Below are 12,941 nucleotides of genomic sequence, written 5' to 3'. Positions count from 1 at the left end.
CCAAAGTATGGGTCAGAGGAGGACTGGCTCTGTGCCAACCTTGTAATTTATGTTAATGAGAAGAAACCCTTTTCTAAGGAGGAGTCTGATTATGCCACGTGCTGGCTAAAGAACAAAAAAACTCCCCTTTACCTTGTGAAAGATAAAAACCCAAACTTGGAAGATGAGTTGGTAGAATCTAAACCCTGGGACCCCTTATTAAGCCTTCCTCCTCCCTACTATTCCCCTCCTCCCCCAGGGCAGAGATTGTTAGAGTCTGAGGACCTAATAAGGTCCGCACAGGTTCCAGGGGAATCAGGAGGCCCATCGGCGCCAACTGCCCCACCAGATATGACCCATCAATGGTTGAGGAAAGAATTAATACAGTGCAAAAAGGATGTACAGAATTTTCCATTTCCAAAAACTCTTGAAGGAAAGAGAGTAAGGGAACATCACCCCGTTAAATCCCTTTACCCCTTGAGGGAGGTGCCTATGGGGCCAAAGGAAGTCGGGTATGTAAATGCCCCATTAACGAGTGCAGAAGTAAGAAATTTTAAGAAGGAGATGAAATTGCTAATAGAGGACCCAATGGGGCTGGCTGAGCAAATAGATCAGTTCCTAGGCTCTAGCCTATACACGTGGTCTGAACTTATGTCCATATTAAACATCCTCTTTACAAAAGAGGAGAGAGGAATGATAAGAGGGGCTGCTATGAAAGAATGGGAAAGGCAACACCCGCCAGGGCAAGGGGTGATGGCAGCAGAGCAAAAATTTCCAAATACTGACCCTGATTGGGATAATAATGATAAAGAGGATAGGGCGCAAATGAAGGATCTCAGAGACCTCATTGTAGAGGGAATAAAATTGGCGGTACCCAAATCTCAAAATTTGGATAAGGCCTTTGAGGTAAATCAAGAGAAAGATGAGTCTCCCTCTGCTTATCTACAAAGATTGAGAGAACAAGTAAGGAAATATTCAGGTATGAACCCTGATGACCCTGTAGCCCAGGGAATGTTAAAGGTCAGCTATGTGAAGGGATCTTGGCCTGATATTCGGAAAAAGATTCAGAAAATAGATGGATGGATGAATAAGCCATTGGAGGAGTTATTAAGGGAAGCACAGAAAGTATTTGTAAGAAGGGAGGACGAAAAACAAAAGCAGCAGGCTAAAGTCATGATAGCCACTGTTGACCACTTGGTCAAGAAAAGATTAGAAACAGGAAATGGGGGATGCAGACAGAGGCGAGATAGGGGAGGGGGCTGGGCTGATTTAAAAAAAGGAGCAAGGAAAATGCAGAACTCTGCAGGGTGTTATCATTGTGAAAAGCCTGGCCATTTCAAAAGGGAGTGCCCAGACTTACAGAAGGAGGGTCGAGTTATACCGCTAATGAATTTTGAAGACTAGGAGAGTCAGAGGCTCCTCATCTCAGAAGCCCACCGGGAGCCTTTAGTAAATTTAAAGGTGGGCCCATATCAAGAGGAAATTACATTCTTGGTAGACACTGGAGCAGCTTGCTCCTCTGTAAATCATCTTCCAAAGGGGGCCAGGCTCTCTGGCAGTTCCCTCACCGTCACAGGGGTAAAAGGGGAGGGATTTAAAGTTCCCATTCTTGAACCTACTAACATTTGTTGGGAAAATAATCAAATCATAGCTCCCTTGTTGCACATCCCAGAAGCTGGGAGTAATTTATTAGGAAGAGACCTAATAATACCTATGGGACTGGATTTAGAGGTAAGGAATGGACGGATTGAGGTTTTGGCCCTGCTCACTGAAGAAGATGAAAGAGACATTAAGGAGGAGGTATGGGTAAAAGAAGGAAACAGGGGAGGGTTGCAAATTCCCCCAATTAAAATCAAGTTAAAAAAGGAAGGGGAGGTCGTGTGCCAGAAACAATATCCTATTCCTCTTAAAGGAAGACAGGGACTCCAACCCATCATTGAGGGTCTCCTTCGGGATGGACTCTTGGAAACCTGTATGTCCTCTTTTAATACTCCCATTCTCCCCATTCAGAAACCAGATGGTAGCTGGAGAATGGTGCAGGATCTAAGGGCCATTAATAAAATTGTCCAGGTTCGACACCCTGTAGTTCCTAATCCTTACACTCTCCTGAGTAAAATTCCCTTCCATCATAAGTGGTTTAGTGTAGTAGATTTAAAGGATGCCTTCTGGGCCTGTCCCCTTGATCCAGAAAGTAGAGACCTGTTTGCCTTTGAGTGGGAAGATCCCTTCAATGGGCGAAAGCAGCAATACAGATGGACGGTCTTACCTCAGGGTTTCACGGAGTCCCCCAATCTCTTTGGGCAAGAGTTAGAGAGGGTACTGGAAAATTTCCAGTCCCACCTGAAATCACCCTTCTGCAATATGTAGATGATCTATTAATATCAGGTAAAGAAAGGCAAGTGGTGGCTCAAGCTACGAAAAATCTACTGAACTTTTTAGGGGAACAAGGATTAAGGGTATCTAAAAGTAAACTGCAATTTGTAGCAAGGGAAGTTAAGTACCTAGGCCACCTCATAAGTGAAGGAAAAAGAAAAATCCATCCAGAAAGAATCCAGGCCATAGTAGAGTTGCCTCTTCCTCAAACAAAAAGAGAGCTAAGAAAATTCCTGGGATTGGTAGGGTACTGTAGATTGTGGATAGATTCTTTTGCATCTCGAACTAAAGAGCTATACCAAAAATTACTAGAGGAAGAGCCTGACAAGATAGAATGGGAGGAAGTGGAAATAAAGGCATTAAATGAACTCAAGCAGGCACTGGTGCAAGCTCCTGTTCTAGCACTTCCTTCCCTCGAAAAACCCTTTCACCTGTTTGTTACAGTAGATAAGGGAACAGCTTTGGGGGTCCTAACCCAAATCTGGGGAGGCCAAAGAAGGCCGGTGGCTTTCCTTTCGAAGGTTTTAGATCCAGTCTCTAGGGGGTGGCCTGGGTGTGTTCAAGCCATTGCAGCAACTGCCCTTTTAGTAGAAGAAAGCAGGAAATTAACCTTTGGAGGGGCATTAGTAGTTAGTACTCCTCATCAAGTGAGAACTATTCTGTCTCAAAGGGCAGGGAAATGGTTAACTGATTCTCAAATCTTAAAATATGAAGCAATCCTAATGGAAAAAGATGATTTGGTCTTAACAACAGATCATAGCCTAAACCCGGCCTCCTTCCTCTGGAAGGGGCCTGAGCAAGTAGAGACCCCTGAGCATGACTGTTTAGACCTAATTGAATACCAAACTCGAGTCCGACCTGACCTAAGGGATCTTCCCCTGCACTCGGGGGAAAGACTGTTCATAGATGGATCCTCCAAAGTCCTAGAAGGAGAAAGGCACAATGGCTATGCAGTTGTGGATGGGATAACTTGTGAAGTAAAAGAAGCTAGCCGATTGCCCAATAAGTGGTCAGCTCAAACTTGTGAATTGTATGCACTAAATCAAGCCCTCAAATTATTAGAAGGAAAGGATGGTACAATATACACTGACTCTAAGTATGCCTTTGGGGTAGTCCACACCTTTGGAAAGATCTGGGAAGAAAGGGGATTAATCAATAGCAAAGGAAAAGAACTGGTTCATGGGGAATTGGTGAAACAAGTATTAACCAATCTACTCTTACCTAGAGAAATATCAGTGGTGCATATAAATGGACACCAGAAGGGACCTACTTTTGAGGCAAAAGGCAATAGGTTGGCTGATGAAAAGGCTAAGGAGGCCTCTCTCTACCCCCCTTTAAAAATAATGATCCTAATACCCTCTATCCCTAAGGAATTTGGGGTCCCTACATTCTCTGCCAAAGAAGTAAAAGAGTTGAAACAGTTAGGAGCAACCTTAAATGATCAGGGGAAATGGTTTCTCCCAGATGGCAGACAAATGTTAAATAAACAAATAATGAGGGAGATATTAGCAGTCCTACACCAGGGGAGTCATTGGGGGGTACAAGCCATGTGTGATGTAGTACTTAGACAATTTGGATGTGTAGGCCTTTATACAGTTGCTAAACAAATCTGTGAGCGGTGCATAATTTGTCAAAAAATTAATAAAAAGGTTTTAAGAAAACAGGTACAAGGGGGAAGAGAGCCGGGCCTGAGACCATTCCAGAGCATTCAAGTTGATTATACTGAAATGCCACCAATCGGTCGTTTGAAATATATTTTGGTAATTGTCGACCACCTCACTGGATGGGTGGAAGCCTACCCTCTATCCTCAGCTACAGCATTGGGAACTTCTAAAGTTATCCTTGAACAAATCATTCCCCGTTATGGGTTAGTGGAAAATATAGACTCTGATAATGGCAGTCACTTTACCTCCTGTGTGTTGCAGAATGTCATGAGAAGCCTGGGTGTCACTTGGGACTTCCACACTCCCTGGCATCCACCATCCTCTGGGAGAGTGGAAAGAATGAATCAAACCATAAAGAAACATCTTTCTAAATTAGTTTTGGAAACAAAGTTACCTTGGATCAAGTGCTTACCTATAGCTCTACTAAGAATCAGGACTGCCCCTAGAAAAGAACTGGGAATTTCCCCTTATGAAATGCTTTTTGGTTTGCCTTTCCCCAGGTGGACTGGAGAGCTCCCCTCCCTAGACACAAAAGATCTTTTTCTTAAGAATTATATACTGGCCTTGTCTTCTACTTTATCATCTCTCAGGCACTGTGGACTGCTGGCTCAGACCCCGCCTCTTGAATTTGCTGCCCATCGACATCAGCCTGGCAGCTGGGTTCTGATCCGGTCGTGGAAAGAATCCAAACTTCAACCGATCTGGGAAGGACCCTATCAGGTCTTGCTGACAACTGAGACGGCAGTCCGAACGGCAGAAAGAGGCTGGACTCATTACACACGAGTGAAGGGACCGGTGCCTGAACCAGACGATAAGTATCCAGCAACTCAACCTGAATCCTGGAAAGTGACTCCTACCTCAGATCCCCTAAGGATCACTTTAAATAGGCAACAGTTGAAAGAACATACTAGGAGGGAGGAAGGGCTGAATTAAACCCTATGTTTGCATTGTGCTCTGTGTATAGCTTAATGATGAAATTGCTTATACTGATCATAATGTTCTATATTCAAGGAGTAACAGGTTCTGCTAAGCTGGTTATAAGTGTAGTCAAAGGCTTAAAGTCTCAAACTGTACAATTTGATGTTTGTCAGCTGTAAAAATCTAAAACGTCAGCAACAACTGAGTGAGGAATAAGCAGACTGTTCAAATAGAAAGCAAGATTGTTGGGGGGCGAACATTTGAGAGTATAACTTATGAGACACCTAACCCCTGTTATTCTTGGGACACTGCTTGGTGGACCACACAGTATGAGGGATGGGTCTTACCCAGGTTGGAGGAAAAACCATTAAGGGAAACTTGGCTGGAATTTAACTCTCCAGTTCAAATTGACCCCAAGGTCATTAGAACACTTAAGACCAAAGACTTAAAGCAAACCACAGAAATAGAGACAGGTTATGGAAATACAAATGCCTGGGTAGAATCGGGCAAACATACCATCCAGAGTCTAAACAGAAGTGACTGTTATGCTTGTACAACCAAACAACCCACTGTTCAGATTATGCCCTTCCCCTTGGGGATGAAAAAGCATGAAAGGGAGTTTAAATGTATAACACTCCTCTTTCAAAATGCTACTCCTGGTGAAAGTTGTAGTACGTTGTCCTCCCTTTTCCCTCCAGTCCAGAAGGGAAGTGTCAAAGCCATACCAGCGTCTCACCTCGGTCCCGGAAACCACTCTGCCTGTCTCTCCAGATGGGAAGAAGGGCTCCAGGATCTTGGTACCATGGCTCTGTGTACACAGGTGTGGAATGTGAGCAAGGATAGTACTGGCAACTTCTCCAGCCTAACTATACCCCGAGCAGACCTCTGGTGGTACTGTGGGAAGGGCATCCTCTGGCCAACACTACCTGAAAGGTGGGGAGGAACCTGTGCTCTGGTTCAATTGGCTATCTCATTTACCCTGGCATTTGAAAGTAATAAAAAAGTACCAACCCAAGGCAAAGGAGAAAAGAAAAATGTACAAAGTGTACCTAGTTCCTTCAATAAAAAAATGTTTGTAGATAGTATAGGGGTTCCCCAGAAAGTTCCTAATGAGTTTAAAGCTAAAAATCAAGTAGCTGCAGAATTTAAATCGTCCTTATTCTGGTGGGTCACCATCAATAAAAATGTCAATCATCAGCTAAAATTTATCAACTATACCAGGGATGTCATTAAAGAAATAGCAGAACAGTTAGATGCCACTAGCCGAATGGCATGGGAAAACAGAATGGCCCTAGACATGATGCTAGCTGAAAAAGGAGGCATCTGTGCTATAGTTGGGGGAAATTGTCGCACATTCATCCCCTATAATACCGCGCCTAATGGAACTATCACCAAAGCCCTACAAGGCTTAACAGCCTTATTTCAGAAACTAGAAAAGAATTCTAGCATTAACAACCCACTCATAGAATGGTTGGAAAATTGGTTCGAGAAATGGAAAGGAATTGCAACATCTATTTTAATTTTCCTTATCATTCCAGCCAAAATGTTTATAACAGCTGGGTGCTACATAATCCTGTGTGCTCAAAGGCTAGTTCAAAAACCCATCAAAACCACTAGAATCAAAAATAAGAAAGATCCGTATGATGAGGAATGTGAAAAAGCCCTTAGCAAATTTGAGAATCTAAAATGTGAAAACTAAAAGTGTTTAAAAAAGAAAGAGGAGGGAATCTGTAAGAAAGGAATAAGTTTCGTTTTCACATAGAGACAGCATGGAATAAGGGAAATGGAGGCAAAACCAGTTTAAACAAGCCCCAGACAAAGAGAAGAGAGAATCTGCCTGATGTAAAGAGACATGAGGTAGTATCAGAGGCGGGAACTCACAGCAAAAAATAAAAATTTGGGGGGGCATTGGCTAATCAGTTCAAAATCTCAATAATGAGCTAGTTGGCTCTCTGGGATTGGCTGTACAAATTAAAATCTCAAAAGATGAATTAGTTAGTGTTCTCGGATAGGCTGTAACCTCTGTAGTACCCAGTCAATGGGGAAACAGGGGAGGGACTTGCGAATTAGGAGTAGGGGATTTAAACATCGCCATTCTCTTCCTCTGGCGCGCCAGCCTCCCGCGTGTTTGGCTGGACGCCCCATCTTGCAAGATTGTAAATAAATTCTTTTCTCCTCCAGAACCGAGAGAGCGTTTATTCCCTTACAGGCACCGCTTTATTTCCGACAGCACCTACCGGCCCGCCTCAGCCCACGGTGCCCGCACCATGTTGCCGCAGATGCTGGAAACAGTGCACCTATTCTGCAGGTGAGGAGTGGAGGCATGTGTGTGTGTGTGTGTGTGTGTGTGTGTGTGTGTGTGAGAGTGTATGTGAGAGAGAGAGAGAGAGAGAGAGAGAGAGAGTAAGAAAGAGAGAAGGAGGGAAAGAGACAGGGAGAGAAACATGCATTGCTTGGTGTACCGAGTTGGCAGCCAGCCAGGATACAACCCTGGGGCCATTTGACTGCTGTCGTGGAACCACACTGCTTGCCACTGATGCCCATCCTAACAATGGTCTCATTTGCAGGGTGGAGGGTTAGTAAAAATGTTAATAATTCCCCAAATTCCCAACTAATTGGCACCAGAAGGGGAGGAAATAAACTTGGAACAACTCTGCAGCCTTTTTTGCAGAAATGGGAAAGCTGATCCTCAACTTCATATTGGAATTGCAAGGGGCCCCGAATAGCCAAAACCATCTTGGAAAAAAAGAAGAAAGTTGGAGGACTCGCATTTCCTGATTTCAAACTAACTATAGTAATTAAAACAGTGTGGTGCTAGCATAAGGATAGGCAGATAGAACAATGGAGTAGAATCGAGAGTCCAGAGATAAATCCACACATCTATGGCCAGTTGATTTTCATAAAGGGTGCCTAGTCCATTCAATGGGGAAAGGAGAGTCTCTTTAACCAGTGGTGCCAAGACAACTGGAAATCCACCTGTAAAAGAGTGAATGTGGACCTCTATCTTTCAACATAAACAAAAATTAATTCAAAATGAATCAATGACCTAAATATAAGAGCTAATACTATAAATGTCTTACAAGAAAGCATAGGAAAATATCCTTAGGACCTTGTAGTGGGCAATGGATTTTTAGATTTTACACCAAAAACACAAGCAAGAAAAGAAAAAATAGATAAAATGAACTTCATCAAAATTAAAAACTTTACATCGAAGGACATTATCAAAGAAGTGAAAAGGCAACCTACAGAATGGGAGAAAATATATGGAAACCATATACCTGATAAGGGTTTAATAATCCAAATATATAAAGAACTCTTACAATTCAACAACAAAAAGACAAACAGTCCAATTTTAAAATGGGTCAAGGATTTGAATAGACATTTCTCCAAATAACATATTCAAATGGCCAATAAGTGTATGAAAACATGCTCAATGTCATTAGCATTAGAGAAATGCAAATTAAAACTACAATGAGATACCATTTCATACCCACTAGGTTGGCTATTATTTTAAAAAATGAAAATAAGAAGTGCTGGCAACAAAGTGGAGAAACAGAAACCCTAATACATTGTGCTGGGATTGTAAACTGATGCAGCCACTGTAGAAAATAGTTGGGCAGTTTCTCAGAAAGTTAAATATAAGATTAGCATATGACCTGGCAATCCCACTCCTACATTTCTACCCAAAGGAACTGAATGCAAACTAAATTGCATATTCACAATTGCCAAAAGGTGGAAGCAACCACAGTGTCCATCAACTGATGAGTGGATAAACAAAATGTGATATATCCATACAATGGAATATTATTTAGCCATAAAAAAGAAATGAAGTGCTGGTACATGCAGCAACATGGATGAACCTGAAGATGTGTGCAGTGAAATAAGCCAGACACAAAAGGACAAATATTGAAATACTTAGGATAAGTAAATTCATAGGACAGAAGGCAGAAGGGTGGTTACCAGGGGTGGAGGCGGGGGAATGGGGAATTATTGCTAAATGAGTATGAGTTTCGGTGTGGAACGATGAAAAGACTCTAGAAATAGATAACGGTGAAAGTTGCACTGTATTGTCAATGTACTTAACGTCAAAGAATTTTCCACTTAAAGTGGATAAAATGATTTTATGTTATGTATATTTTACCACACAAAAAAATAATTTTTTTTTATAACCCTCCCATGGCTCTCCTTCGCCTTGGCCATACTCCCTCCTGTCCCTTTTTTTCTCCCTGTACCTTTGTCTTGTTCACTTTTAGTTACTGTTCGGGTCTCAGTTAAATATTGCCTCTTCCAGGAAGCTTCCCCAAGCCCCAGGCCCAGTCCCATGTCCCTTCTGGCTTCCTTGGCCCCCTCTCCTTCTGTTGGCACGTCAGCGCCCGCATCAGCAGGACCTGGGTCTCATCCCTCCCTGATGCCTCTGCTCCCTGCCAGGAGCTGACACAGGGAAAGTGCTCAGAGGGATGTTTGTTGAGCGACTATATGACTGATAGCCTGGTCAGTGTTGGAAGGAAGGGTGGCAGGTGCAGCTGGGGGCACAGAAGGAAGGCCACAGGGCCTTTGTCTTTGATCAGCCCTGACCAAATTGCAGACTGAGGACTACAGGCCCAGAATGGGCCCCAGGGTGCCCCTGCAAAGCTCCCTTCTCTCCTTGCCCCAACACAGGCCACCAATGCACTCACTCCTTTGACTCGTCTCTCACTCCTCACCTTGGTTTACAGGCAGCTCAAGAACCCCCCACTCCAGAACAGTTTCCCTCCTGGACTGGACTCCATCTGAAATCCTCATCAGAGCCCCTCTGGACCAGAGGCTGTCCTAGGCAGAGTACTGGCCATCCTAAACCTCTCCGAAAGCCTGGGGATAGGAGCTCTTATGGAACCATTTTACAGAGGGGAGCGGTCACTTCCCAAGCGGAAGACTGTTATCTAGCATGAGAAGCACTCTGCAAGCCCCCGCCACACAGTGGGAGACTTGGATTCTAGTTCTGGACACAAGTGGGGTCACCGGCCCTTCCGGCCACCTGGAGCCACCACGACCCACCCCTGATGCCCACTGGCGGGTGAGGCCCCAAGGCCAGGCTGGCCCCGGGAGAGTTGGATCCAGCCCAATGCCACCCAGATCCTGACAGCCAGACATGACAGGCTCTGCTCTGTCCCTGTGAGGCTGGAGTTGGAGCTGAATGGGGGCTGTGCAGGGCTGGCCACGTCAATGACAGCAGGAGTCGCTGTCCACACCAGTAGATCAACTCTCCAGTATGTTGATCCCTACTGCATGGCCCCCACTGGACTACAGCAGCAAGGAAAATGGGCAAAACCCATCCCTCTCTAGTGGTGGGAGAGACAGACACTAAATCTGTTAAGTAAAATCCACACACTGTGCTGCTATGAGAATGAGTAAAGCAGGGAGGGCCTCCCTGAGGAGGTGGCATCTAGACAAAGACCTGAAAGAGGTGAGGGTTGAGTCGCATGGATGTCAGAAGGAAGAGCCTTCTAAGCAAAGGCCCGGGAGTAGGAAAATGGTTGGAGTGTTAAAGGACAGCAAGGGCCCCTTGTGACTGGAGTGGGGGAGCTGGGGGAGAGAGGAGGAGGTGACAGTGGGAGGGCTGGTCTGATCTTGCCACGAGACTACTGGAAGGACATTGGCTTTTACCCTGGGTGAGGTAGAAGTCACAGGGCAAGTGTTGAGCAAAGGAAGGATGTGATTTGACTTCATTTTTGTTTTTTGTTTTTTTTACTTTCTTTCTTTCTTCTTAATTGTGTAACATATGTGTAAGATCAATTTTCCCATCCCAACCCCTCCCAAGCATACCATTCAGTGAAAGTAATCATATCAGAGGGTTGCAGTACCCTCACCACCATCCATGACCAGAACTTTCCCTTCACCCAAACTGAAACCTGACACCCATCATGCATGAACTCCCCACACACCTTCCCCCACTGCCCCTGGCAATCTAAAGTCCACTTTCTGTCTCTGTGCCTTTGCATCTTCTAGCTATTTCACATGCACCACACAGTGTCTGTCCCTCTGGGCGCATGCAGACAGCAGTCTTTCTGGGGGCAAGGTGGAGGCAGGGAGTCTCTGAGGAAGCTCCTGCAGTCCTTCAGGAGAGTGGAGATGGTGGCTTGGTTCTGGATAGCAGTAGCAGAGGGCTGGATATATTTTGGAGATGCAGCCAACAGGATTTCCTAACAGATCAGATCTGGAGTGGGAGGGAAAGAGACACGCCTGAGATGACTCCAAGGCCTCTGACCTGAGCCACTGGAAGGATGGAGAGGCTGTGTCTGAGCAGGGGAGCAGCAGGTTTGGGGAGAGGGATCAGGAAACTGGGTTTTGTCTGTGTTCATTAGAGATACCCACAAGGCACCCTGGAGGAGAAGGTTGATGCTGTCATCCCCGGGGGGATAGACGCCCTGAAAGAAGGCAGCACGTCTCACAGCTCTGGGAGGGTTTCCTGGGCCACAAGACACCCAGAGGGGCTATAAGTTGTGAGGGAGGCATCAGAAACTACAGCAACCTCCCTAAGAGCTGGGGTGCTGGCCTGAGATCCAGGACCCCTCCCCAAGCAGGCTTGGGGGGGCTAGTGGGGAAGGAGGGCAGGAGAGGGGCCTCTCCTGAGCATGGCCAGACTTCTCAACTGGTGGGTACTTTTCAGCTGGGTCACCGTCAGTAGTTGTCAGCAGTTTATTTCAGGTGGAAGCAGATGGGGTGCTGAGAAAGGGATTCTTTCCCATCCTTCCCCTTACATCAAGGAGAGTCTCACGTGGGTGCTCCTACGACACTTGCTAAGCTCTCTTCTTAATTAAGAGAGAACAGTTCTCAAGCTCGGAGCCTCCACACCTCCAAGCCTTCTGCGGGCAACAGTTCTTTGGCTAGAATTTAATGTTGCTTTATGTTCCATCTCTCTCTTTTACAGCGATCTTGTATTTATGGCAAATCATGATAGAGATTCAAAGTTTACTTTTTTTAAAAATTCAGTTTTATTGAGAGATATTCACATACCATACAATCATCCATGGTGTACAATCAGCTGTTCACAGTACCATCATATAGTTGTGCATTCATCACCCCAATCCAAAGTTTACTTTTTGAATACACTTATGCTGAAAATGTGAGTGGATTTAAGGAAAGATATTCAATAGACAGATCCAATAAAATACCCAAGATATTCAATAAAGTAAAAGAGATATGTTAATATAAAAGATAAAACTATTTTAAAATACTGTAACATATAAAATATAAATTGTTATATAAAATTATATATAAGTATATAATCATATATAATTTTATATATTTATATAAGCATTTTAAAATGTAAAATAGATAATATAGTCAACAAAAATATGCAGATTAAAAATATGTATATGGTCAACAAAAATATGCAAATTCAAAAATATGCAAAAAATGTGGCAAAAATCATCGAGGTGAGATAGAATGCTTGGCCTTTGGGAAATAACTGCCTTAAAAAAAAAATTTGCGAGTTACTGTGACGTTTTCCTGATGTCGATCCCTTTGTTTGGGGGTAGTTGCCGGGGGTGTTTTCAGTCTTGGTAATATTTGGTTCCCCCTTCTTGGCCCCTGGGAAGGGGGAACGGGCGGGATCCAGGCTTGGCCCCACCGGGCCCCCAGTCTCCACAGCCTCCGCGAACCCTCTCTGCGGAGCAGGGTCGGCTTTCTTGTTGTCCACTGGGGGGCGTCCTACACCGGCCAGACGTGCACCGTCCGCACACGCAGGCTGCTCCCCTTCCGCCCCCGGTCCCCGGCTTAGTTCAGAGCAGCAGCAAGCTTTGCTTTTTGGCCAGTCAAGCTTCACACACCACGGCTGCGTCTAGCAGGATCTCGTTTACCGCCCTCGACTGCCCGGTGGAGCGGTACCGGCTCTGCCCCCATTTTACAGATGAGGAAACTGACACTTGATGGAGGCTGGAGAAGGTCTCGCGATGAACGAGTGGCTGATGCAGGATGATACAAGAATAGTGGGAGCCCGGGCATCCCCCAGCAACCCCCAGCGCCATG

At 44.9% G+C, this 12,941-nt stretch overlaps 1 protein-coding gene across 1 annotated transcript in view; it reads left to right on the top strand.

Moving 5' to 3' along the window:
- The window catches only part of C1H3orf20 (chromosome 1 C3orf20 homolog), a 167,367-nt gene extending 154,674 nt beyond the window's left edge, over nt 1-12,693 (top strand). Inside the window, exons 15-16 of the mRNA XM_037826889.1 lie at nt 7,144-7,242; nt 12,591-12,693. Coding sequence (XP_037682817.1) covers nt 7,144-7,242; nt 12,591-12,693 — 202 coding nt within the window. The remainder of the gene's footprint in view (nt 1-7,143; nt 7,243-12,590) is intronic.
- The last annotated feature ends 248 nt before the right edge of the window (nt 12,694-12,941 follow it).

This window comes from Choloepus didactylus, chromosome 1, assembly GCF_015220235.1.
Source record: "Choloepus didactylus isolate mChoDid1 chromosome 1, mChoDid1.pri, whole genome shotgun sequence".
Taxonomy (NCBI): Eukaryota; Metazoa; Chordata; class Mammalia; order Pilosa; family Megalonychidae; genus Choloepus; species Choloepus didactylus.
Note: the sequence above shows the minus strand (reverse complement) of the source record. Positions and strands in the feature narration are given on the sequence as shown.